The 27,254-nt window shown below is 44.7% G+C and overlaps 1 protein-coding gene across 1 annotated transcript in view; it reads right to left on the bottom strand.

The window, feature by feature from the left end:
* Positions 1–27,254, bottom strand: part of LOC118097504 (venom factor) — a 70,835-nt gene that overhangs the window by 19,142 nt on the left and 24,439 nt on the right. Inside the window, exons 13-30 of the mRNA XM_060269008.1 lie at positions 26,413–26,607; positions 24,967–25,128; positions 24,719–24,848; positions 24,119–24,190; positions 21,354–21,554; positions 20,238–20,349; positions 18,320–18,405; positions 18,034–18,173; positions 16,591–16,803; positions 12,704–12,770; positions 11,859–11,945; positions 10,516–10,719; positions 9,482–9,557; positions 6,356–6,518; positions 5,779–5,874; positions 3,874–4,024; positions 2,391–2,554; positions 297–455 (exon numbers count right to left, since the gene is read on the bottom strand). Coding sequence (XP_060124991.1) covers positions 297–455; positions 2,391–2,554; positions 3,874–4,024; positions 5,779–5,874; positions 6,356–6,518; positions 9,482–9,557; positions 10,516–10,719; positions 11,859–11,945; positions 12,704–12,770; positions 16,591–16,803; positions 18,034–18,173; positions 18,320–18,405; positions 20,238–20,349; positions 21,354–21,554; positions 24,119–24,190; positions 24,719–24,848; positions 24,967–25,128; positions 26,413–26,607 — 2,478 coding nt within the window. The remainder of the gene's footprint in view (positions 1–296; positions 456–2,390; positions 2,555–3,873; positions 4,025–5,778; positions 5,875–6,355; positions 6,519–9,481; positions 9,558–10,515; positions 10,720–11,858; positions 11,946–12,703; positions 12,771–16,590; positions 16,804–18,033; positions 18,174–18,319; positions 18,406–20,237; positions 20,350–21,353; positions 21,555–24,118; positions 24,191–24,718; positions 24,849–24,966; positions 25,129–26,412; positions 26,608–27,254) is intronic.

Here is a 27,254-nt window from a genome sequence, read left to right as displayed (position 1 = left end):
CAACAAAAAGGAGTGGGGAACTTGGACACAGAACTTTAAAGTGTGGACTGTGGAAAGATCAGAGGAAAAGTAAGTGTATAAGCCCTCAGTTATGGTGTTGGGCAGGGGTCACTTCAAAGTGACATTGTAGACAGTAGTTTATAGACTTTCACTGTGGCATTTGCTATGGTTTTGTTTCATTGAGCTTTACGTTGCAAGGTACGTTAGAAATACAACCACAGAGTAATAAACAAAAATGTTCATGGCTGGCATCCGTCTTGTCTTAGGAGACAATGGAAGCAAAAACAATGCTGTACCTCTGTTGACCGGGCAATGAGGGCATTCTCATAATCAATCCTGATAATAAAAGGATTTTGACGTTCTGGCAGTTTAATAGAAACATCCAAGTTCAGGTCCTTATGGGTAGGGACGTCGATCTCATACTGGGCAAGTGCTTGGAATACCATGATGGTTGCCTGTAATGGGAGGAAGAAGATGGGAGTTCAGTGAGTTCAGCTTGCAGTGCCCACCTAGACATAGAGGAAATGACAGTTTGCTAATGGAGGCTACCAGGAAATTGGAGCACACTCAGGGACAAATATGTCAATTACGGTCTCTCTCAAGTTTCTCACAAGTTTCATTTCCCCAAACTTAAATTCAGTTCTTCACATTTCCACAGCAACTTGCAAGTTGGTGAAAATTTCTCCTAACTGACAAACTTTTGTGTTTTGAAACATTTTTACAGATAGGTTCTCCTAATATAGTGTGTTTTTGTGTATTATTTTTACTAATATATGCATTCCTGCCCCCTTTCCCCTAATATATGAATTTCTGTACACAGAGTGGAATTCAACGAAGCTCTAAGTGACTACACAGAACCATTTGTACTCGCATAATGGGACTCCCCCTCTTCTGTTCCCCCTAAACCTGTTCTGTGAGTTCCCTGAATCCTCTAGAAAAGTCCCACTGCACAAACAAATAAACCTTGTTACACACATGCAGCATCTTAGTTGAATCCAGGCCATATTGTTTGGTTGGAGAAGCAAAATTAATAGGCATGTATAATTTAGGGCTGCTCTGCACTTTCTTATGGTCTTGTTCCTAGAAAGCATGGGTCTGAGCAGTCTTTCCCTTGCCCCAGTCCTTCCCCAAGGAAAACCTGCTCCTTAGTGCTAAATCAGAGCAAGTAGGCAGGGAATTGTTTTGTATTCTGCAGGTAAAGGTAAAAAGGTAAAGGACCCCTGGATGGTTAAGTCCACTCAAAGGCGACTTTGGGGTATGGCATGGCGCTCATTTCGCTTTAAGCCGTTTGTCCACAGACAGCTTTCCGGGTCATGTGGCCAGCATGACTAAACAGCTTCTGGCGCAACAGGACACTGTGACAAGTGCCAGAGTGCACGGAAATGCCTTTTACCTTCCCGCCGCAGCAGTACCTATTTATCTACTTGCACTGCTAGGTTGGCAGGAGCTGGGACAGAGCAATGGGAGCCCACCCCACTGTGCAGATTCAAACCGCTGACCTTCTGATCACAAGGCCAGTAAGCTCAGTGGTTTAGACCACAGCTACACCCGTGTCCCTTTTATTCTGCAGGTAAAGCATCCTATATAATAATATGCAAGTGTCTCTGTGTCCAGTCCCTATGTCCGCGCTACTGTGCATGTGCCCCACGGACACAGGGATTGGACGCAGAGACAATATCTCGGTCGCGCGCCCAGGATACTCTCATGCGGTGCCGGAGGCTGTGCTAGCGGGCCGCTCCCAGCGCCGGCCTCCATGGGCGCCTAGAGGATCCCTGCCCCCTCCGTCCCGGCTTCGGCCCCGCGACAGCCATGGGCGCCCCCGGAGCCACCTTTGTCACCAGCCTCCGTTGTTCTGGCGAAGGAAGGAGGCGGAGGCGGCGACGGTAACAGCAGCAGCAGGAGCAGCCCGGCCTGAGCGTGCCTCACCTTCCCTGGCCTCTGCCCGTCCTGAGCTCCTCGCCCTCAGGGGGCCGGCCTCCATGGGCGTCTAGAGGCTGCGAAGCAGCGACGGAGGAGCCTTACCTTCCAAGTCCGGGGGTTTCCCGGGGAAAACGGGGTACTTGGCAGCTCCCTCTCTGTGCTCGGCCGTGGGGCACGACAGGAGAGCGAGTTTGTTTACTTGCGTTCCCGGCACGCCCCGTGGCCGAGCGCAGAGAGAGAGAGGGAAGGCCGTGGCCCCGCTGCTCCTCTCACATATCTTCTAGCGCCCATTTTCTAAACGGGCTGAATGACACTAGTTCTATCATAAGAGCCTCCACCAGCAAACTAAAATGGTATAGCCCACACACATTGATCACTCAGAACTAGGTGCAAATACAGGCTACAGTTCAGTTTTTATGCAGTCCAACTGCTGTTGGCAGCTGCAGAATGGGAATAAAGCAAACAATCACCTGGGTTTGTCCATACGTCCCTCCATAATACTTCTGCTCTGTCAGCCATTTGACTATGGGACCAACACCATCAAACTTCCTCATTTTCAGCAAGGCCAGCAGAGCGTAGGATGTGCCTTCGATGTTGTAGGTGCGAGCATTATATTCCTCCCAGCGATTCTTACCTATATATCAGCAATGAAACAGATCCTCATTAAATAGATCCTGGTGGGCAAATGAGCTCAATGCCCTAAGGATCCACCCAATTCCCACCAGTTTCCATTAAGAGATGATCAATGTACTACAGATCTAGTTACAGGTAGGTAGCCGTGTTGGTTTGAGTTGAAGCAAAATTAAAAAATTCCTTCAGTAGCACCTTAAAGACCAACTAAGTTTTTATTTTGGTATGAAAAATAAAATATGGTATTCTTCAGATACCGTATCTGAAATATCTAAAATACAGTATTCTTCAGATACCGTATCTGAAGAAGTGTGCATGCACACAAAAGCTCATACCAAAATAAAAACTTAGTTGGTCTTTAAGGTGCTACTGAAGGAATTTTTTTATTTTGAATGTACTACAGAATACATTATAAATTAAAAACTGTCTGTCACCTCTCACTTGCCTGCAAGCATTCTCCCTCCCCCAGCCATTAGCCAAGCTGCTGTGATGCTATGGTATGTTTAAGAACAAATTTACAACAGCTATGGAAGAGGATTAACGAGTCACAGAATTTTGAAAACCAGTGCAAGAAACAAAACATCTGTTTGTCATAGAATGGTAGATTGGAAGGGATCCCAAGTGTCATCTCGACCCCCCCCCCCTTGTTTAAAGGAAGAAGCCAGCAACAATTAAAAGACAGCCCTGGGGCTCATCCACACAGCATTTCAGCCATTCTCTTTCAGGCTTCACACACTGATTCCATAAATGTAGAGTCTGGGACTCAAACATTGCTTCTGCCCCTCGCCTGCTCTAGCATCCCCTTCCAGCAAGTAAAGCAAATGCAAAAAGTCCCTTTCCCCTCCACTGTTGTATTTGGCTTCGCTTGGCACCCACAACCACCATGGGTCCCTTTCCTTCTCATGCTGCTCTGCAGACTTTCCATTTCTCCCCAACAGCAGAAGGAACAAGGCAGCCAGGAGGGAGAGGGAAGGGTGCAAGGAGTCAGGATATACTCCCTTGGTACTCTGGAGAGCATTGCCAGTTCACACAGGGCAGCCGCTTACAGCAGGCATCCCCAAACTGCGGCCCTCCAGATGTTTTGGCCTACAACTCCCATGATCCCTAGCTAACAGGACCAGTGGTCAGGGATGATGGGAATTGTAGTCCAAAACATCTGGAGGGCCGAAGTTTGAGGATGCCTGGCTTACAGGCTGCTTTTGGCCTGGCTGCTACCACTGTCCTCCTTCCTAGAAGTCTTCCAAGCTGCTCCTTACATAAGCAGCTGATCTTCAAAACCTGACCATGTTTTTTCTTGCATTGAGTGTGCTGCCACAAATGTACCTCTTGATGCTGCCATGAGTACTCTGTCATCATTGAGCCTTCCTGCCAGGGCTAAAGCATAAGCCGTGAGGGCCACGGTGTAAGGTCTTTGCAACGTCCCATATTGTTTTAATAAATACTCAGAAGCTTTGCTGATGCTGCTCTCTAGAATCTGGATGAAGAGAAAAGAAGAGAAGTAGATATATTAGGAGTGTTTGGGGGAGCAAACACAGTGTTATGTGCTCCTGCGCTTCTGAGCAGTAAGATGTTCCAGGGGAAGCACAACTGAGTCTCCTTTGGTTTAGAAATATACAAGCAATATACAAGCAATATACAAGCAAAGCATACAGTAATAGGAACAAACGGGCACTCCTACAGCAGGCAGCAGATCCTCAGAGACCAGCTTATGCAGCTATCTCAGAGTAATACCCCAACGTTCCAATTTCAAAACCAATAGAAATGCCCAAGACAACTTCCATAAGCAAAAGCCAATTAAGACACACCTAACCAGATGTAAAACACACAAATATCTGCAGGTATCATAATTGTATGGTCATCAAACGTGGTCATCAGTGGAGATAACATTCTTATCTGGAATGATGCTAAATTCCGAAGGGAAATGAGGAGTTCCATCACCAAAACTAAACAGAAAACCATGCTGCCACCCATCAGTTAGAAACACACATACACACTGAACCTTTTTGGCAATTTTCACCACCACCATCGACAAACAGTAGCCTGTGTCACTGTCACTGCAGCTTACCTGGATGCAGTTCAGGTAGGGAGGTGACAGGATCTGGGCTGCTCACTGGTGGAAGCACAGGATTGGCTCAAGTGGCATGTTTGAGCAACCTCAACCTCGCTGCTGCCCTGCCTAACCCCATCCAGGTAAACTGCAGTGATACTGGAGTTGAAAAGATGGTTCAACCTCACCATATTGGCTGCTTATCGACCACTACATCACTGCAAGTGGTCTCCAATTTCTGCTCTCCTTTCAGCTCCCCATCCCCTAAACTGTGAGCTAGCGCATGGGGGGAAGAGCAATTATGCAACTCAGTAAAAGGCACCCAAAACCTTACTGAAATGAAGGCATGATACAGCACAGCCGTGCTAGTTGAGTCGCTCCCTTGGGTCCCACAGGCTTTTAAGGTTGTGATTCTCCTTATGACTAGGTTAACAGGGTAAAGGGAACCCTGACCATTAGGTCCAGTCGCAAACAACTCTGGGGTTGCGGCGCTCATCTCACTTTACTGGCCGAGGTCATGTGGCCAGCATGATTAAGCCACTTCTGGTGAACCAGAGCAGCTCTGTGATTTAACCCACAGCACCACCCACGTCCCTAGGTTAACAGGGAGAAAGTAGCAAAAAGTGGATAACGTGAGAAAGAGCTGAGAATGTGATTATGTTGTAAAAGAGTATTGGGAAATGATATATAATAAATTGGGGGGGGGGGAATTAAAAGTACCTTTCCAAAAAAAGGGGGGTTATAATTGGGGGATAATTCAGAGGGAAATTTCCATGTGTCAAAAAGACTATTTATGTATGCTACTACTGTAGCCCTTGTTTAGTTAGCTCAAAAATGGAAAGCAAGCGAAGTCCCAACTAAAAAAGAATGGCAACTTAAACTGATGGAATAAGCGCAGCTTGCAGATTTAATTTATAGATTAAGAGAACAAGAAGAATGTACTTTTAAAGAAGATTGGAACATGTTTACTAAATATATGGGTGAAAATTATGTTGATTTAAAAATGCTGGTAGCATTGAGATAAATTCACCAGTGTAAATAAGTTTTGATGGATGTAACAATGGATTACCGAATGGTTTAGTTCATGTAAAATATGAACCACGGAAAGAGAAGAAGGGAAGTCATTGATTTACAAGGTGACCATATCTTATAATGTCTCTTGCCACTTCAGGGCTACTTACATTGACTTGATCCTTGCAGGTGTCTTTGGACTCCAGCAATGCAATCAGGACGAAAGCTGTTAATGCCGCATCTGGTTCAGCGCCCTTATAACCTCCCTGGAAGGAAGTGGGAGGGCAAGAACAATTGAATGTGTTTGGTTCACACAAACAGATCTCCCACCAAAAACATAGCTCAGAAGTACTGGCAGTTGGGGGCAGGGGAAGCAAGCCTGAACATATCAGAAATTTGAATTTGAAAAGCCTAGAAAATTAAGAACCCACAAGATTTTAAAAGACATATATGTCTTCCCCTTTCCCCCATTTTTTGCAGACTGCATATCCCCTGGGAAGTTATTTGCCTTTGTGGTTTGCACAACAATAATACTACAGCAGTGGTAGGTAGGGGTGTGTCTCACCACCATGTCCTCTTTGTGAACCCCTCTATAAAGAACCTGGCCTGCAGGAAACTGTCATTGGACAAAAGGCTTGAGGGACCATCTGCCTGCAATACAGTCTATTAACTGATTCTTCTGAATTAGGAACTGGAAAATACATGGATTTGTTATCAGAAAGGACTAGCAGCAGAAAGAAAGCATACCACCATCTCTCCATGGATCACAGGGGCGTCTTCATGAAAAATTCCATCTGGTTTCTGCCTCTCCAGAATTAGCCACTTCACACCTCCACAGACCACTTGGCTGTCAATAGTGTTTACTATTTTGGAAGCCATGGCAAAGACCTTTACAACGTACGCTGTTAGCCTGCAAAGAATATGATGCCTCAGCTCAACCATCTGAACATGAACATGAATGGCATAGTGCCTTTTAGCTAACAAATGTATTGTGGCACAAGCTTTTGTGAATCAGAGTCTACTTCGTCAGATGCAGGCTGTCCTATCCCGCAGTATAGGTTTAAATACATATGGTGTGTGCGTGGGGGGGGGATATTGTAAACAGTGAGGTCAAAAGGAAATAAAACACATAAAATTCAGACTAGTTCTAGGAAAATAGGAGTACCGGTAGTTATTTCTTAAAACATTTCTAGACTACCTTCCAGATGACGTCTTGACATAATATAGAATGATTTAAAAATAACCATCCAACATTCAAATCATGACACAGAATAAAATGCAGCCGACCCAGAACAGAATTAAAAATATAAATATATAATAACATTATGGAATTAAGCAAAGGCCTGGGAGCACAGGTGTGGTTTTAATAGGCACTGAAAGGCTGTTCCATTCATGTGAGGGCTTGCCAAAACTCAGAGGAAAAGTGGTTCCGGAAGTAGCAGACCACCACAGAGAGAGCCCTGCCCCTGGTTTCTGCTAACTGAGGTTCCATGGGTGACAGTAAGGAGAGAGATGCCTTCAGATATCCTAATCCCAGGTTGCTTAGCCCTTTGTAGGTCAAGACCAGGGGTAGGCAATCTAAGGCCCAGGCGCCAGATCCAGCCCAATCACCTTCTCAATCCTGTTCAGCATGTTTTTACTTGAGCAGAATGTGTCCTTTTATTTAAAATGCATCTCTGGGTTATTTGTGGGGCATAGGAATTCATTCATATTCCCCCCCCCCCCAAATATAGTCCTGCCCACCACATGGTCTGAGGGACGGTGGACCAGCCCTGGCTAAGACCAAAACTCTCAACCTGGCCCAGAAACTTATTGGCAGCCAATGCTAAGAGTAAGGGTCCATATTGTAAGGTCCATAAAATAAGACTACCCCACTGAGTAGCCTATATGCTGCATTTTTTTACTAGCTGTAGCTCTGGACCAGCATTACGGGCAGCCCCACACAGAGCACATTACAGCAGTCCAACCTTGAAGTCCAGTCCTTGAGCTACCGTGGCAAGGCTGTCCCTGCACAAGTACGGATGTAGCTGTTGTGCTAGCCAACGGCTTCCGGTGACAAAGATGGGTGAATGAGCACCCCTGAGCTGTTTACTTTGTGAAGTCAGGGGAGTGCAGCCCTATCTAGAACAGGCGTATTGTCCCATTCCATTGTCCCATTAAGATGTGGATCCAGCTTATTGGCCATCTTCCAGCCTAACACTGCATCTAGGAACTGGTTCAGAGCTTGAACAGCCACTCCTGATTCAGATGTAACAGATGATAGCTCTGCATCATCACCATCATCATCGTCATCATCCTGATACTGCACCCCTGTTCTCCTAATTGCCACTCCCTATGGCTTCATATATATGTTAAATGTAACATTCATAGAATCATAACATCGTAGTGTTGGAAGGGATCCCAAGGGTCATCTAGTTTCCTGCAGTGCAGGAATCACAGCTACTAACTGCATCCAGAAGTTAAAAATAGTGACTGCCCCTAGAGTGTTGCAAAAAAAATTGAGATAATGTATACATGAAATGCTTTTAATACTCAAAAATGCTACATAAATGCTAAGTATTGCCAGCCTTGAGTCCACAAAGGTGCTGTGTTTAAATCACATTGTCAATAAATGATCAGCTCTGATTGCCCTCCACCTCATGACTAACCTTAAAAAAAGAGAAAGAAAAAGTATTTCAGTGGAGAGGGGTGAGTTTAATTGTGATGGTACCAGACCCTTCTAAAAAAAAACATGGATTTTTAAAATTCATGAGTAATTTGTGGGGTATTCCACAATGTTTTTTAGCTCCTTTCTACTGTATTTTTATCTGTTGGTTTCTGTTGACCCATTTCCACAAATGTTTGGTGATTTGCTTTTTTAAGGATGTCTACATTAATATTTGTATACATTTTGGTGAGAACTTTGCCTAGCATGTGCTTTTTGCAAGCCGTTTCCCCTGGATAGAACACATCTTTGTAAGTACAGTGGTGCCTCGCTAGACGAAATTAATTCGTTCCACGGGTCTTTTCTTATAGCGAAAAAATTCGTCTAGCAAATCCCATAGGAATGCATTGAATTTTTTTTTGAATTTTTTTTTTTGCCCATAGGAACACATTAATTGAATTTCAATGCATTCCTATGGGAAACCACGATTCGCTAGACGAATTTTTCGTAAAATGCATTTGTCTAGCGAGGCAAGCTCCGCTCGAAAAATCATTTCGTTAAGCGGAAATTTCGTTAAGCAGGGCATTCGTTAAGCGAGGCACCACTGTAGTACCCTAACCCAATTCACCGTTACATGCACTTTTCACCAAGGTTCTTTTTTACTCATTCCTTGGTTGGGGAACAGTAGCAAAACTTGGAAAAGCATGAAAAGCTTTTGTTTCAATGCATATTGGAATGGGAAGTGAAAATTTGGCAGGTTCACATTAAAATTCAAACTAGACAAATATGTCCCCCACCTCTAGCATTGGGGCAGGGCTTTGGAACACTGAGTAGCTGGAAATATGGATGCTCTATTAGGTATTTTGGTATGAAATATTTGATTGTTCCAATGGTAGGGAGCAGCGAGACAAAAAACGGCACAGTTGGGGAAAAGGGAATTGGCATTTTGGACAAAGCATGCCAAAAGGAGTGAAAAGGAAGGAAAAGGTGAAGAGTTAGCTAGTGGGAGCAAGAGAATGAAAATATTAGAAGGTCAATAGTATGCAAGGGGGGAAAGCTGTTGCCAGGGCTGTCTCAAGCATGTCAGGCGCCGTGGCGCCATGGTGCGGAGATCACTCCGGCGGCGCCCTGGCGCCCCGCACCACCCAGCCTACCCCTAGAGCCAGCCCTGGCTGTTGCAAACCCACTGGTGATCTGAAAATATACTGCCATACAAATAGCGCCCTTACCAAGTGCTAGCCTTGCGGTCTTTAAAAGCAGCATAGGAGTGGTCTGCTTTCTTGTACACCATCTGCTGGGCATAACCTAGAAAGAGAGGAGGAGAAACAGAACTCTGTTATGCTGCTCCAGCTGCTTAGAGAGGTCAGCAAACCTTTTCAGCAGGGGGGTTGGTCCACTGTCCCTCAGACCTTGTGGGGGGCCGGACTATATTTTTTTTGGGGGGGGGAATATAGGAATGAATTTCTATGCCCCACAAATAACCCAGAGGTGCATTTTAAATAAAAAGACACATTCTACTCATGTAAAAACACGCTGATTCCCAGACTGTTCGTGGACCAGATTTAGAAGGTGATTGGGTCGGATCCGGCCCCAGGCCTTAGTTTGCCTACCCATGGCTTAGACCAGTTATGTCCAAACTTTTTTCAAAGAGGGCCAGATTTGATGAAATGAGTGGCCAACCTAAGTTGTTGACCTTTTTTTTGAATTGCAGTTGTTGACCTTTTTTATGATTTTACCCCAAAGTTGTAGAGCTTTTTTTTAGGATTGAAGTTGTTAAGGTGGTTTTGTTTTGTTTTGTTTAGGATTTTACCCCAGGAAATAAACTGCCACAGGGGCTGGATTAAACCGGCTGGTGGGCCAGATTAGACCCCCGAAATGGACTTTGGACATGCTTGGCTTAGATGAATGCATCCAGACAGGCAAGTGGCATTCACCCTGCACAGAAAGAAACTTTGCTCTATCCCCCTTTTATTTAATTGCTGCACTGCCTCATCTGCTTTTCCTTTGCATATGCCTTTTTCCTTGTGTCCTTTTCAGCTTTCGCAGAACACCAGTTGAGGAACAGGGTTACTTTGCCCCATCAGCACCTTAACACAGAGCAGAATAGGCACCGCCACTATGAGGCATAGGCAATTCTGTGGCATTCTTGATCTAGGAGGATCCTGAACTCAGTGTTTCTATTGATGAACAACTCAATAAGCCATGGACAGACCCTTGCACGAGCTGGAGGAAGAACAGCTCTGGAGAAACCCAATTGTCTTACCTTGCATGATCTGATTGATTGCAACAGAGCGGCGATCCACCCCAAGCTTCTCCCACTGCCCTGTGATGTCGAGGTAGTGGGTGGCAATAACCGATGGCGTCATGGTGATCATGTTCTGCTCCCCACAGCCAGAGGGTGTTACAATGAGGTGGTTCAGATTGGCCCCATCAATTGAGTCTTCAACAATCTGAGCCACGGGGTCTCCTGGCCACAAAAAGAATGATAGCAAACATGTGAACACAAGCATGCAGCAGGGACTTGCGTGGGTTGCAATCTTAGCCTAGCTGGATCCTAAGCACAGACAGCTCTTGACGGCTCTTGCCTCCTTCTTCCAGCTAGTTTTCTTCTCTGTCATCCTTGTCCCTTTGCATCAGGAGCTTGGTACAGTTAGCTTCCAGGACTAATTCAAGGGCTATTCCCTTGAAAGCCTTTAAAACTTTGTCCACCTGCCACACTCACTGAGATCAAGAGAGGTGGCCCCATGGGCGTAGGCAGGGGGGTAGGAGGGGGCAGTTGCCCCCCCTAGAAGCAGGGCCGCTGGCCAGCCTGCCCCGCTGCCCGCCCGGTGCCATCTCCCTTCTCCCTGGCTGGCTATGGGGCGGGTGGAGGGAAAGCCCCACAGCTGCGCAAAGCGGTTGCCTGGCTTTCCCTCCGCCCGCCCCACAGCCAGCCAGGGAGAAGAGAGACGTCCCTTCTAGCAAACCGCGCAAAGCGGTTGCCTGGCTTTCCCTCCGCCCACCCCACAGCCAGCCAGGGAGAAGGGAGACGTCCCTTCTAGCCGGCTGGCTGTGGGGCGGGCGGAGGGAAAGCCAGGCAACCGCTTTGGGCGGCTCTGGGGCTTTCCCTCCACCCGCCCCGGCGATCGCAGAGGGGGAGGAGGGCATCGGAGCAGCCCGATTTCGGGCTGATCCTGGCGCCCCCTCGCCCCTGCCGATCGCAGAAGGGGAAGAGGGAGTCGGAGCAGCCCGATTTTGGGCTGATCCTGGCGCCCTCTCGCCCTTGCTGGTTGAGGAGTGGGAGGAGGGGGTCGGAGCAGCCCGAAATCGGGCTGCTCTGATCCCCTCCTCCCCCTCCGCGATCGCCGGGGCGGGTGGAGGGAAAGCTGGCTTTCCCTCCACCCGCCCCACAGCCAGCAAGGGAAAAGGGAGACCGCCCCTTGCCCCCCCCTAATTTTCATCCTGGCTACGCCCCTGGGTGGCCCTGCCTGCTGTATGGATCAGTTCAGGCACCAAGGGTATTCCTTATGCCAGTGGGCTGCTGGCACAGGTAGAGCAGGGTGGGGTTGTGATCATTCTCAGTTCTACAAGCCTAGTCTTCTGTATGTTAAAATAACTGGTTCTTGCCTTGCACAGTAATTTTGGTCTCAGGCTCTGTGCCGGGAACGATATCACTTAAATCTCTGCCTTGGACCTGTTGTTCCTGGACTCCATCTGAAGAAAGGGAGGAAAAGGAGGGAAATTATGAAACAGAAACATTAGTTGCTTTTGCAGTGGGGAGCCTACTGCATCTGTGGAGGCTCCCCATGTGGTCAGAAATCCTCATCTTCCCATGTTCCCTCTTAATGTTTCCAAGAACTAGATTGGTTGACTTGTTTCTGCATGTGCAGTTATTTACATTCAATGGTTCTATGGAGATTGACCCACTCAAAGAGCATTCCTTCACCTAGAGGAATATGTGACCAGTACTGTAACCCCTAAGCTGCTATGACAGAATTCAAGCTTTTTGATTAACAAACAACGGATATAATGAATTTTTGGATCTAGAGTCAGTTCTGTTTTCTTGTTTTAATAAATTGGGCAATTGCCCATCATAGTAATACACATTCTGGGTCACACAGAAATAAGTCCCAGGATGTTCAGTGTGGCTTGTATAGGGCTATGCTCTTTGGAAATGTTACTAGTTTTTGTTAAGCTATTACAAATATAAGTAGTCTAACTATGGATAAAGTTTTTAAAATACATTGGCACTAACTTGAAACTTTAAGAGTTGGGTTAAAATGAAAGTAAAAAAACTGTTTAGAAATGTTAATGAATAAAGATTTATTTAAGAAGGGGAAAACAGGGGAGGAAGCAGCAGCAGAGAAATATACAATTTAAGGTAAGTCTAGAATTGACTTGGGTTCCAGTCAATCCAGTTTTCCAAGGATGAAGAAAGAGAAGGAAAAGGGAAGCTGAAGAATGAGTGTTACCGCTGTTCCCTTGCGTAGCAGGATCCAGCTCAATGACGTTCACAATTTTTCTCTGCATCCCTTCAGGCTGGGGCAAGAAGAACAGAACAAAACAAGTCTCACTGTAAATATTACTTTTTTTCTTTTCTTTTCTTTTTTAATTGAATTTGAATACTAGTATGCATAACAATATAACATTATTGTATATAACATTCTGAAGAAGTGTGCATGCAATATAACATTCTGAAGAAGTGTGCATGCACACGAAAGCTCATACCAAAATAAAAACTTAGTTGGTCTTTAAGGTGCTACTGAAGGAATTTTTTTTATTATTGTATATAGTTCCTGTAAAGGCTTACATAACAAAGGCTATAACAAAGTCCATTTTTCTCCCCTAATCTTTCCCCCTCCCTTCCCACCCTCTTCCCTGGTCGGGCCTTCCTTCTTCAGATCTTTAGCCATGTACACAGTCTATTCATTTGTGCTTGTATATTCGGGTTGGCTTCCCCCCTTTCTATCCAGTTCCTGTAAAATGCCCACTTATTTGTGATTTTTTGGCATTTATTTTCCCATCTAACCTCTACCATTATCTGTGCAAATATTTCTGATTGTACGTATTCAAAAACATAGTTGTTCCATTTTTTCATATTCCATTTAGTTTTTTCTTTCGATCCTAGAGCAATAACTGCCATTCCAGCTAGAATCATGATCTTATACAGCTCTTGGTTATTACTTTTTACTTTATTATTTCCCAGTATTCCCAAAAATAGCAAGTCCCTTTTAATTTCTATGTTTATTTGGAATAGTCCAGAAATTACCTTTATGATCTTTTGCCAATATTCCTTAAACAAGTTGCATTCCCACCACATGTGTGAGTATAGTCCTTTTTCATGACCGCAATGCCAGCATTTGGGGCTAAACCCTTTCACTATATACGCCATTTGTGCCGGTGTTCTATACCATTTTAGTAAAAAAATTCTACTTAATTCCTTATACTTTTCTATTTTAATATTGTTTATATTCTTCATCATTTCTTGTACCGTATTTAAATGTATTGTACCTTCCTGCTCCCATTTTATCTGGATTATCCTTGTCATTCTGTCTTTGTCTCCTATGATCAGTTTATATATCAGCCCTGCTATCCCTTTCTCTGTTATTTGTCTTTTGTTTAACACCATACCTATTTTCATTTCTGTCCTCATTGTCTCCTCTGCTCTTCCTGTTTTTATTAAATCATAAAGTCCTTCCACTTTCAGCCAGAATTGTTTTCCTATTTTTTCTAAAAGGGCTTTTTTGTAATTAAATTCCCTTGTTCATAAAATATATCTTTCAATTTGTAAAATCCCTGGTCTTCTAATTTCTTCCACCATCTGGGTTCCCTTTGACCCTTCTGCATATATTTTAACGGAATCCACCTTGAATATAATGGCATCCATTTCATGTTCCATTTTTTCCAAATTCCTAACCCAGTTTTTCTTGGGCCTATTGTCTTCTTCCAAGCCATGTTGATGTCTCTATTAAATCTCCCTTCTCTTCCTATTCCTTCGTTTATTTCGTTCTCCAGCCTGATCCATTTAATCCCATCTTTATATCCAATATCTATTAAGTTTTTTAATTGGAATGTTTCAAAATAAAGTTCTAAGTTCGGTATTCCCCATCCCATCTCTTCTTGCAGTGCATAATTTACTATGTCTGGGGTTCTCACTCTTTTGCTCCCAAATATCCAATTTTTAAATGCCTTGTTCCATGTTTTAAACCATATTTTCCTGATGGGTAGTGGAATTACTTGAAATAAGTATAACAATTACTGCAAATATTACTTAACATGGCCGCAAAGAGCAATTCAAAAAGGCAGCAGGACAGGGCAAACATATGCAACAGATCTAGCTTCTGTTGCAAATGCAGTCACATGTTTGTACCTGAATATAACACAGGAAGAGGTTCAGGTTAGCCCCATAGATCCCCAGTAGCTAAGGCACTGTAGCAATCCTTAGTTAACGGGTCAATAGTCCCTCATCCATAGGCAGCACCAACCTGTCCTTAATAGTGCTTTGCCACCACAGCTGGATAGTAACAGATTCCATTCCGTCAACTCTTAGGTCAGCCCTGATGTCCTAGGAAGCCCACCTGTGTCCTAGCAAGCTGACAGAGCCCACCAGGAGAAGGTAGAGCTCTTTTCAGACCCTGAGGTACTTGTGAAAAGCATCATCCTCTATGGCAGTAATCTAAATTTGGGAAATCCAAATGACACCCCCTGCAAAACACCCACCCACACACCAATTAACAGTGTATTCAGTGCAGCAGAATTTCATCCTGAGCAAACCCCACAGAAAGTCATCGGATCTGCATTGTTTTGCAAACATTTTCCTACACCTAACTATTCTAGTGGAGGTTGCAGTTATCATTAAATACCCTGAATAGCTAAAGTTGTTCCCATTTATTTTCTTAATTAAGTTGATATACCACCCCAAAGGCTCAGAGTGAGTAGAAACTGTCTTAAGTATGCACAGTATTGAAGTTCAGTGCACACATCCTGGGCTTATCCAGGTCTCAAAACCTGCCTTGTAGGTTGCCTGTTCCTGTGTTTTTAGGGTATGAACCATACTCAGTGTTATTTTTCTAGAAAAAGAGGTGCCGGAACTCGCCATGACTGCCTCCCTTGTTCTCTTAAAATGGCAATGGCACCCACCTGAGAGAACTGTGTTATGGTGAGTTCTGGATTTAAAAACAAAAGCCCTACATACAATGTTTACACTTTCCTACTGAAATTTCGGTTTTCCTAGAGCTAAGGCCTGCCACTGATAGCCGTGCAAAAAGGTTTTCTAAAACAATTACATTCCACTGTGCCATGTAGTAGTGTGCATTTGGCATATCACAGTTTTCAGATTATATCAGGTTTCCGGGCTTTCATGCCCCCACCTCCTTGTCTGTGCCCACCACGATGCCACATAGTGCACCATGCCCCATCCCATTTCATTTTTATTGTTGCTACTCTTCATTCCCAGGGGCAACTTTCTCTCTTCTCTGGGTAGATTTACCTGGAAGGAAGCCCCTGTGCATATGATGCATATGAAAGTGATGCCTACTTCTGAGCTACATGGAAACAATGTTTAGTCGAAGTTCAGCAGTAATCAAATAATGCCAGGGAAATACGTGGGGGGAAAGAGAAGCAAGCAGATCACATGTGTTCTTATTTTTGCTGGAATCAGTGACAGAACAGAGTGTCGCCAGGCTTATGGACTGATGACAAAAGTTCCATGGGCAGTGAGGATAGTGTGTTAAATTAGCGGCATGGAATAAAAAAAAAAAGCTAATAACAGAATGTGACAATGCTGAGGAAGTAGCATTGATATGGAATTATGGAGGGCTACAATGAACAAAAACAGAATTTCTCTCCAAAATATCCAGTTAAACTTAAACTGCCCCAGCCAACATTAGCAAAATCTGCCGTACTTCCTTGGATTAAAAAAGAAAAGGCAGGTGTGCCCTCATGTGGTCAACTGACAGATGACAAGCATTGGAAAATAGGTGATGGCTTGAATGTGCTGCCTAGAATTGCAGAAGCTCATGGGCTCATGCACTATGGTACAAACCAGAGTTCTACTGAATTTCCATGGTGTTCAGATACTTTTGTAAAGGTGCAAAAAAGTCTGTAATCACCACCTATGTTTCCCCAATTATTTTCACATGTTTAAAGCCATTGTTTCCCATCCTACTGCCTCCCTAAAATGATCCCTGTTGACTCAGTCCACAGGCCCATCTAGTCCCAGTAGCCAAACAGATGCATATGAAAGTGTGCAAGGAGGACATGAACATAACAGCACTCGCCCCACTTGTGATTCTTAGCAGCTGGTATTCAGAAGCATAGTGCCGCTGGCTTTTTTTCTCCAAGGAGGATCTGGACATACCACAACTTTCAGCTTCTTCCTCACACCATCAGACACAAACTGTCCCCAGACAGCTGCTTTGACCTCGATGTCATGCAGTCCCAAATGTAGCGGAACAACCACAAATGGCACTGCTCTGGAGGACTGGGGTTTAATAGTAAGCAATTGTCGGTATCTTTCCTTGACGGTAGAGGCGCTGCAGAAGGCTGGGTTGTGTATCAGCTCCACCCGCACCTGAGGAGAAAGAGAAAGGGCAGTGATCCATTACTAGGTCCATTGCCAAGGCAGTGTTCCCTCTTGGATCAGTTCTGTGTCTCCTTTGCTTTCCCCTTACTGAACCACATTGTTTTCATTATAGGTTCTTTTGCTGCACCATGAATCACCACATTTGTAAAAGGTAAAGGTAAAGGTAAAGGACCCCTGGGTGGTTAAGTCCAGTCAAAGGCAACTATGGGGTTGCGGTGCTCATCTCGCTTTCAGGCCGAGGGAGCCGGCATTTGTCCACAGACAGCTTTTCAGGTCATGTGGCCAGCATGACTAAGCTGCTTCTGGCACAATGGAGCACCGTGATGGAAACCAGAGCACACGGAAACACCGTTTACCTTTCCGCTGCAGCAGTGCCTATTCATCTACTTGCACTGGGATGCTTTCGAACTGCTAATTCGGCAGGAGCTGGGACAGAGCAACGAGAGCTCACCCTGTCACGGGGATTCGAACCCACAGCACCACCCGCATCAGCTCTACCATGTTTGTACCACCACTTCGCAGCTGGTGATACAAACACACTTGCCACCAAACTGAATGCTGGATCAGCAAGTGAGTCAGTCCTCTGAGGTCTTTGCTAGGAGTGCTGCCTGATGTAAAAACAGAGACACACCACGTAAGTGTGATTATGCATAAGCGCTCATCTTACTTTTTACATTTTTAACCTTTAGGGATTGGCAGAAGGTGGGATAGTGTATGCACTATTAACTTCCTCACCACTGGAAGAGGAAGAATGGGCTTTTCCACATTTCGTGCTTAAAGCTAGCAAGATATTTTTCTTCAGTTCATATTCTATAGGATCTTAACTGACTTCATCAAATGCTTGGGGGAATAAAGTAAAAAAAGAGAAGAAGTTACAGAACAGGCTCTGATTGGAAATGAATCAGTGTGACTGCCCTGAAATCTTTGCAGGCGCAAACAGTACTTTTTAACATATGACTGCTGTGCTAGCATCATAAACACAAATCATGAATGTACAATAAAAAAGAACATTTAGATGGGGCACCAACACAAATATCAGAAGTAGTACAAACTTACCTATTTAGAGTATATCTAAGCCGCTTTTCACTAAGAACCCAAGAGCGGATAACAGTGTAAAACTAAACACACAATACACCACAAAAGAAACTGCATAAAACAAAACAAAACATAAAATCATCACTATCAAATAACCCTGCTGGTTGAAAGGTAATCACTTACTTTGATTTCTTTATTCCCATAGTTGTAGAGAATAGCTCGGATCTCCACCTGTTCATTCCTCACTACTGAATAGGGTAGCCGTAGATCCATGAAGAAGTCCCTCATGACGGTTATCTCATAAGGGTCAGCCACACAGATCCCTGCAAGGGGGGCCAACAGGAAAGGAAGGAGGTTGAAAAATGAAAAGAAGCTGAACAACACCTACCTAAGGTGTTTACTGAGGTGGACATAGCCTGCTTTCATCTCCCCAGCCCCTATCTTCCACCTGCTGTCGAGAATTCCTCACCTTTTGTGTTTGAAATGCTCACAGCCACCACCTCCCAAGTCGTGATGGAATCCTTCAGGAAAAGAGATACTGTCTTGGATGAGACCCTAGATTCAGAGAGAAAGGTGCTGCGTCATATTTGTGTGCAGCTGAAGACTAAGATGGGAACAAGAACACGGGAAGCTGCCTGGGCAGCCGCAGGGGCGCACACCACGCTGTGGGACAGGGGACGACTGCGTCCTTCTCAGGTGCCCTCCAGCTGGAGGGCAGCTGGAAGGGACACAGTGGCTCAGGTGGCCTGTGATCCCAGGGGCTTTTAACCAGCAAGCAGAAGCTAGGGATGGGCAAATCGGCCAGTTTCAGTATCTCTCAGTTGCCACATTTCCACACCATTCTTTGTTGTTGTCGCATTTAAGTCACCATAAAAACTCATCAGCATTTTAATGCAAACTTATCCTAATATACACATTTTTGCAACCGATTTTCCCTCATAAAGGCATTTTTATGCATACTTCACCTAGCATGTGCATCGTGTACGCATTACTTGTTTAGAGAACCACAATGCATAATTTGGAGAAGTGTGAATTGCTAAGGATGGCTATTCTTTGCTTTCCATATTGTTTCAGGAAGTGTGAATTAGGGACGGTTGCTATACATCTGGGAATCCCCAGGCATGTCCTCTTTGGGGGGGGGGTCCTACATTGCCATTTGGGGGGAATTTTAAAGGAAACGTCCTGGATTTGAAGTTTTTAATTTCTTGCGTGTGGTTCTGGTGTGATTGCCCTAAAAAAAGATCAATAACTTATTGTGTCTGGGTTATTACCTCTTGAAATATGGCAACCCTAAATTAAAAGGTAAAGGTACCCCTGACCATTAGGTCCAGTCACGGACGACTCTGGGGTTGTGCATTCATCTCGCTATATAGGTCGAGGGAGCCGGCATTTGTCCGCAAACAGCTTCCAGGTCATGTGGCCAGCATGACTAAGCCGCTTCTGGCAAACCAGAGCAGCGCACAGAAACGCCATTTACCTTCCCGCTGTAGCGGTACCTATTTATCTACTTGCACTTTTGATGTGCTTTCAAACTGCTAGGTTGGCAGGAGCTGGGACCGAGCAACGGGAGCTCACCCCGTCACGGGGATTCGAACCGCCGACCTTCTGATTGGCAAACCTTAGGCTCTGTGGTTTAACCCACAGCGCCACCCGCGTCCCTAACCCTAAATTAGGTAGGTTTTAATTTGAAACTGAACCAAATTTCTTCCCCACACTTAACTGAAATCCACCCTTTCCAAAGCTTGGTGTCCAGGCTAGCAGGCAAGAGCTCAGGAGCAATACTTTCAGCAACTTTCCTTCCCTTTCATGTAGTCAGGGAGGAGGGGCAGACAGTTTTTGCCCTCAGAACTGAGCAAACATATTCACACTTCTATGGGAAGTGAAGAATAAACCTTTGCTCCACTCAGGATCTTTTCATTTCATTTCTAGGATGAGGAACCTGGAAGCAGAGCCATCTCTAGAGACAAGACTGATTTCCCACCCATGCTTACATTGTGTGAGACAGGGAAATTTGCCTCAAAAGCAGAGCAATTAAATTTTGCATCATCCTTGCTCCTGCTCTTTGATGAACTGAAAGCTGAATTTACATGATGCATTTACATCAGCTTTATCCCATCTTAGCCCTTATAGCATTCTCTAAAGGATCCTGGGAATTGTAGTTCGGTGAAGGCACTGATTATTATTCTTTTCAAGATTCCTAGTCTTTGGGAAGAAGGAATTATTTCCAAACTAGGTATACATTACAATCCTGTACATGTCTACCCAGAAGCAATTCCCATTGTGCTAAATGGAATTTACTTCCTATAAGGGAGTATAGGATTGCTGCCTAAGTCTATAGAGCAGACAGTGTTCTCCAAAGGAGAATGCAGCCATAAAAAACTTTATACCCCTCATCGTTCGGAGGTGCAGTCAGGATTTCTGTTTGCCACAACCAGCTCTCTGGAAACTCAGTCCTAGAGACAATCTCGTCGTCCGATAAGAACTCATCTTCAAAGTCACCTGGGGAAACAGGAGACACAGATTTATCTATGGTAAAGGTAAAGGGAGGACGCAGGGGGTGCTGTGGTCTAAACCACTGAGCCTTGGGCTTGCCGATCAGAAGGTCGACGGTTCGAATCCCCACGACGGGGTGAGCTCCCGTTGTTCGGTCCCAGCTCCTGCCCACCTAGCAGTTTGAAAGCACGTCAAAGTGCAAGTAGATAAATAGGTACCGCTCCGGCGGGAAGGTAAATGGCATTTCCATGAGCTGCTCTGGTTTCGCCAGAAGCGGCCCAGAAAATCTGTCTGTGGACAAACACCGGCTCCCTCAGCCAGTATAGCGAGATGAGTGCCGCAACCCCAGAGTCGTTCGCGACTGGACTTAACTGTCAGGGGTCCTTTACCTTTTTAAAGGTAAAGGACCCCCAGATAGTTAAGTCCAGTCAAAGGCAACAATGGGGTTGCAGTGCTCATCTCGCTTTTAGGCCGAGGGAGCCGGTGTTTGTCCGTAGACAGCTTCCCAGGTCATGTGGCCAGCATGACTAAACCACTTCTGGTGCAACAGAACACCGTGACAGAAACCAGAGCGCATGGAAACATTGTTTACCTTCCCATCACAGCAGTGCCTATTTATCAACTTGCACTGGCATGCTTTCAAACTGCTAGGTTGGCAGAAGGTGGGACAGAGCAATGGGAGCTCACTCCGTTGCGGGGATTCGAACCGCCAACCTTCCGATTGGTAAGCCCAAGAGGCTCAGTAGTTTAGATCACAGCGCCACCTGTGTCCTTATGTAACCAAGCTATGACAACTTGATCAAGCTATGTCACTTGAAGAGGTGACAAAAATGGACCCAGAACTTGAATTCTGGTGGGTGCAGGTGGGTCAGCTCAACACTGCCCAGGTCTCAGTACTGCAAGCCAGATTGGCACCCTCGTAGGAAAGGATTTCACAGATCACTAACCAAGTTGTCCATCTCCCCAATATTGCGCCCCTGAATTTTTATATTCACAAAAATTCTACTTGCTTCTCGCCAACTGCAGTTCTTCTTCCCGTCTGTTTGCATCCTTTATGGTTCTGATGTAGCGGCAACATTCCAGGAAGACATTCTGGCACTCATTCTGATCCACAATGTATTGTGCCCGCTTCTCACAGCTGTGGCCCATGGGGTTGTCGTGCATTCCATCTTCACAGCACTTTCTTAGCACCCGATCCTGATATTGGCCGGCTGCAACATGCAAACATAATGAAATATCAAAGAATTTCTGTTCTCCACACCAGTGTTGTTCTGCTACTCATAACAGGAGTCAGAAGAAAGCTAAAATACAGATAAATGCTATGAATAAGCTACTAAATTACCACCACGTCCTATTCTGGTCAGCTTCCAGGGAGATATGAAATGTGCTTTGAATTTTTGCTAGTTTTTATAGATTGCCATTTTTTGATACTGCTTTATTGTTTACATCAGGGTCCTTGGCAGGCTAATTCCCTTCCCTTCTTTTCCACAGCCTCTTTCTCTCAACTCCAACAGCCTCCAAATTTCCATAAGTCCTGAATGTTACTACGTATATGTCCTTAATAAGCCATCTTGCAGGTAGGAATTAAAACTTGCATTTCCTTTTCAAGTGCCAACTAATATACTTCTACATACCTAGGGAGTCCCCCAAGTAAGCAGAAATTACTACCATTGAGGTCTGGCTCACCTTGAGCCAGACATCTTGGAGAGTGAAGTCAAACGGGCCTTAGAAAGCACTGCTAATAACAAGGCCAGTGGAAGTGATGATATTCCAGCTGAACTATTTAAAATATTAAAAGATGATGCTGTTAAGGTGCTACACCAAATATGCCAGCAAGTTTGGAAAACTCAGCAATGGCCAGAGGATTGGAGAAGAGCAGTCTACATCCCAATTCCAAAGAAGGGCAGTGCCAAAGAATGCTCCAACTACCGCACAATTGCCCTCATTTCACACGCTAGCAAGGTTATGCTTAAAATTCTACAAGGCAGGCTTAGGCAGTATGTGGACCGAGAACTCCCAGAACTGCAAGCTGGATTTCGAAGGGGCAGAGGCACCAGAGACCAAATAGCAAACATGCGCTGGATTATGGAGAAAGGTAGAGAGTTCCAGAAAAACGTCTAATTCTGCTTCATTGACTATGCAAAAGCCTTTGACTGTGTCGACCACAGCAAACTATGGCAAGTTCTTAAAGAAATGGGAGTGCCTGATCACCTCATCTGTCTCCTGAGAAATCTCTATGTGGGACAAGAAGCTACAGTTAGAACTGGATATGGAACAACTGATTGGTTCAAATTTGGGAAAGGAGTACGACAAGGTTGTATATTGTCTCCCTGCTTATTTAACTTATATGCAGAATTCATCATGCGAAAGGCTGGACTAGATGAATCCCAAGCCGGAATTAAGATTGCTGGAAGAAATATCAACAACCTCAGATATGCAGATGACACAACCTTGATGGCAGAAAGTGAGGAGGAATTAAAGAACCTTTTAATGAGGGTGAAAGTGGAGAGCGCAAAATATGGTCTGAAGCTCAACATCAAAAAACCAAGATCATGGCCACTGGTCCCATCACCTCCTGGCAAATAGAAGGGGAAGAAATGGAGGCAGTGAGAGATTTTACTTTCTTGGGCTCCTTGATCACTGCAGATGGTGACAGCAGTCACGAAATTAAAAGACACCTGCTTCTTGGGAGAAAAGCAATGATAAACCTAGACAGCATCTTAAAAAGCAGAGACATCACCTTTCCGAAAAAGGTCCGTATAGTTAAAGCTATGGTTTTCCCAGTAGTGATGTATGGAAGTGAGAGGTGGACCATAAAGAAGGCTGATCGCCGAAGAATTGATGCTTTTGAATTATGGTGCTGGAGGAGACTCTTGAGAGTCCCATGGACTGCTAGAAGATCAAACCTATCCATTCTTAAGGAAATCAGCCCTGAGTGCTCATTGGAAGGACAGATCGTGAAGCTGAGGCTCCAATACTTTGGCCACCTCATGAGAAGAGAAGAATCCTTGGAAAAGACCCTGATGTTGGGAAAGATTGGGGGCACTAGGAGAAGGGGACGACAGAGGACGAGATGGTTGGACAGTGTTCTCGAAGCTACGAACATGAGTTTGACCAATCTGCGGGAGGCAGTGCAAGACAGGAGTGCCTGGCGTGCTATGGTCCATGGGGTCACGAAGAGTCGGACACGACTAAACGACTAAACAACAACAACTACCATTGAGGTGTGTGTGTGTTGCCCAGTTCACTTCCAAACCAATAGGCAGTGGATATTAGAGAGAATGAGAGTCAGGCCACCAGTCCAGCACTGTCAACTCTGACTGGCAGCTCCTCTTCAAGGTCTTTCCTAGCCTTACAGAGATATTTTTAAACGGGGGTTACTGGGGATTGAGCCTGATTCCTTTCCGCATGCAGTGTGTGTGCTCCTTCACTACACAATGAGGTCTTCCACAATAATTTCTACAGGAGAACTTGGCCTTTCCTCTTGTTGTTGATACTGAGGTATAATGAAATACTGGCTTAATGGACTGATCTTTCTCTGTCAGACACTAGCCTGTTCCTTGAGAGAGCAGAAACTGGAAGCCACCACAAAGGGAGAAGAAAACCCATTCACAGTGGGGACCATGCATGAGTATCAACAATCAATCCCCAGTGCTAAAGCTGAACAGACACAATATTCTTCCACTCTTGTGCCCATTAGATGTTATCTTTTCACTCTGGCTCAAATTATTTTGATTTCACGGGGTAAATGGAGCCTTTGCCATGCACTACATACCTTTACTTGCTTTAGATTCAATGAGCTGTACAGAGCGGCGCCGGCGTCTTGCAGGCTGAAGACACTTTGGATCTGGAGTAGAAAAGGGAGGAACAAAAACTAAGTGTTTGGAACTGAAATAAAATGTTAGTGCCACTGAATTCTAATTCCTATGGATACTGACTTTATGCGTGTTTACGTAAAAGTGGTTCCCACCGAGTCCAACAGCGCTTACTCCCATGTAAGGCTTAACTACATGTTACACATCTGACAATGAACTCCTGATAGCTGCCATTTCTCATTAAGACATCTTGCAGGGGGTGCAATGTGGAGTATTGCTGATTGTCCTGATTGTTGAAGCTGTTTCTTAGAAACAGCAGTCTTCGGAGATTCGTCACGTGTATTTCCATACCACACAGTGGGGGGTAGTGGGACAGTTCAGTCCAAGAACCTGCACACACACACACCCTCTGCCTGGCAGTGTGAGGCATAATCTGCAGACAATGCTATGATAGCGCTTGAGCCAGAAAAGAGTCTAGGCCCTGCTCTTAGGTGAAAGGTCTTTCTCACACTGGAACTCCTTTGCCATCTCACCAGCACCAACACCCTCCCCAATAATACCTGATCTCTGTTGCGTGGAAAGCTTATTGCTGGTCACCAGGGCAAGTCCAGCATCTTCAAACACACCCAGATTGTTCCTGCCACTGCCAGCTGTACATCCAATGTCACTCTTTTCCACTGAGTCCCATATCTGGTATGGAGGAGGCACACAGTGATAGAAAAAATAAATGTATATGCCCAGCATGTTTCCAGTTGTAGGGGAGGATCAAAATCCCAGTGCTCCCATCCCAAGGAATTTCTTGCCTCACCTTCGTTTGGGTAAGCTTGTGCTTCTTGTTTAGCACATAGACACCTTTGTCCACGGCCACAAGACCAACCCGAGCATTTGGATCGCCTTCCAGTTTGATTTTCATTTGAGATCCTGGCTGGTGAATCCGGTTGTCTGCCTCAGTTGCACCTTTCACAACCAGCTGTTTGGACAAAGACAACCAGGTGATTTAGTTCCATACATATCCACTGAGATATTCATTCCCATTTCCACCTGGGATTTTCCGCTCAGCTGCAATTAGTATATTTTGCACAAATCTGTGTTCGGTTTTGTATTCTGCTGATGTGGAAATATACATACTTTGAACTACGGTATTTCATATGTAGCACACAATAAACATGCATATCTCAGTCATCAACTGTTATTTACAAATCAATTACTTTCCCTGCACATCCCCAAATAAATGAATTCCCAAAGGAATAGCCCTTTTAGTATTTTCCAACTACAAGAGCCTTGCACACCACAGACAAAGTTTATTAAGTGGCTATGGGCCCAATCACAGAACCATATATGGCTGCAAACCTAACAATGTCTACAAAGGAAGTAAGTCCTATTGCATTTAGTGAGACTTACTCCAACTTAAGTGAGGCTAGGATTGCAGCCACTTTTGTAACTGGATTCCACAGTTCAGTATAAACTTGTCATTCTTTCCCTTACCCAGGCATTGGGATGGGATAGTTAAGAAATAAATCAAGAAAACTTGGGGTGCTTCTTTGGTACTTCTGCCCCCGGGTCAGGCCTGACTCCTGCATGAGGAAGCTGCTTCTGCAGCTCCTCTGTGTGCCGGAGACAGCCCCTGAAGGCCTGACTTGGGCACAGCTTCCCTTCCCACAGCTCTGGCCTTGATGAAGGAGCCAGTCATGGGGGCGCCTCATTGCGCCCCCTCAAAAAAATGTGCCTGGGGCCACGGCCCCTCCAGCCACCCACGCTACACCACTTCTTCCTCTATCTCTCTCTTCTTTTTGCCTCTGGATTAATGTTTTAGTTTGGACCAAAAAAAAGATATTTGACAATAATCTTTGTATTTTTCTTTCTAAATTCTAATAAAATTTATGTTTCTAAAAAGAGAACTCCCTCACAAAATTCAGAGAAATGTGCATTTCCAAGGATAGCTGCATTTTGGTTCTCGTATCGTGTTAGGAAGTGCAAATTCAGCAAGTTTGCATTAAATTAAGAACTGAATTCATCTCCCTTCCCTAGTGTCAGATTATTTACAAGTTATTAAAGTTGAATATATTTGCATGCACGTTGTTAGGTTCTACTCATTTTCCAGCCAGAAACGAAACAGTTTTGTGGGGGGAACTCTCAATTCATATTCCCTGAAAAGCTTTGAGTAGGGGAAGAGTTACTTTACACCTTTGATATGGCTGTAGGAAGAGGAAGGCTTGCACTGACATTGTAGGAATCGATGAGAAGAGCAACATACCGTTCCCATGCAGGTATCCTTTACATCCACCCAGACGGAATCGGCCACAATCTCATTGTTCCCCACTTGGTAGTAAGACACAATCCGGAAGGAAGGGATGAGATCCGGGGTGATGGGCAAGGAAATGGTCACCAGATTTTGTTCTGCTGCTTTGGGCTGCCTTCCAACCCTGAACACCTTCCCCTTAGTCATGATCTGATGGTTGAAGAAGCCATTGTTGTTTAACATGAAGGGAGTTAAGAAGCACTGATTTGTTTGAACAATGTGATGCTGCCATGGAGAAGCTCCATGCAATTGGACTAACTCACATAAGAAGTGCCATACAAATGTTTTTCTCCTCCTCATGCAGAACTGTGACATGGAAGTTTACTTATTTTTGTGGGCTCCGTATAAGTGCCATAATAACATGAAACTGTCCTCAACCCACAAAGGGGTAGGAAAGATTGCTGAACCCTGCTTTTCCTTTAATTTTTTAAAATATTTTTTCTGTTAGATTTTCCACATTCATACATTAACCAATACAACAATACATTGATCACTGACCTCCCTTCCCCCCTCAACATGGTTCATTTTAGTCATCAATTACTACTGAATATTCTAATTACTCCCATTTTTTTCTCATTATTTCTCTACTTAATTTATACTGCTGAATTTACTCTAATCCCATTAATGCCTTAACCTGCTTACAATGATTCTTCAGATATGCTACAAACACTTTCCAATTTTCCTTAAAACTCTTTCTTCCTGGTCTCTTTTTAGTTAAAGCTTGCCAATTCTACATACTCCACAAATTTCAGCTACCACTTCTCCCTCGTTGGTACTGTTCCCTCCCTCCATTTATG

Source organism: Zootoca vivipara, chromosome 16, assembly GCF_963506605.1.
Source record: "Zootoca vivipara chromosome 16, rZooViv1.1, whole genome shotgun sequence".
Classification (NCBI taxonomy): domain Eukaryota; kingdom Metazoa; phylum Chordata; class Lepidosauria; order Squamata; family Lacertidae; genus Zootoca; species Zootoca vivipara.
The sequence above is the reverse complement of the archived record's forward strand: the minus strand, read 5'-3'. Positions and strand labels throughout refer to the sequence as shown.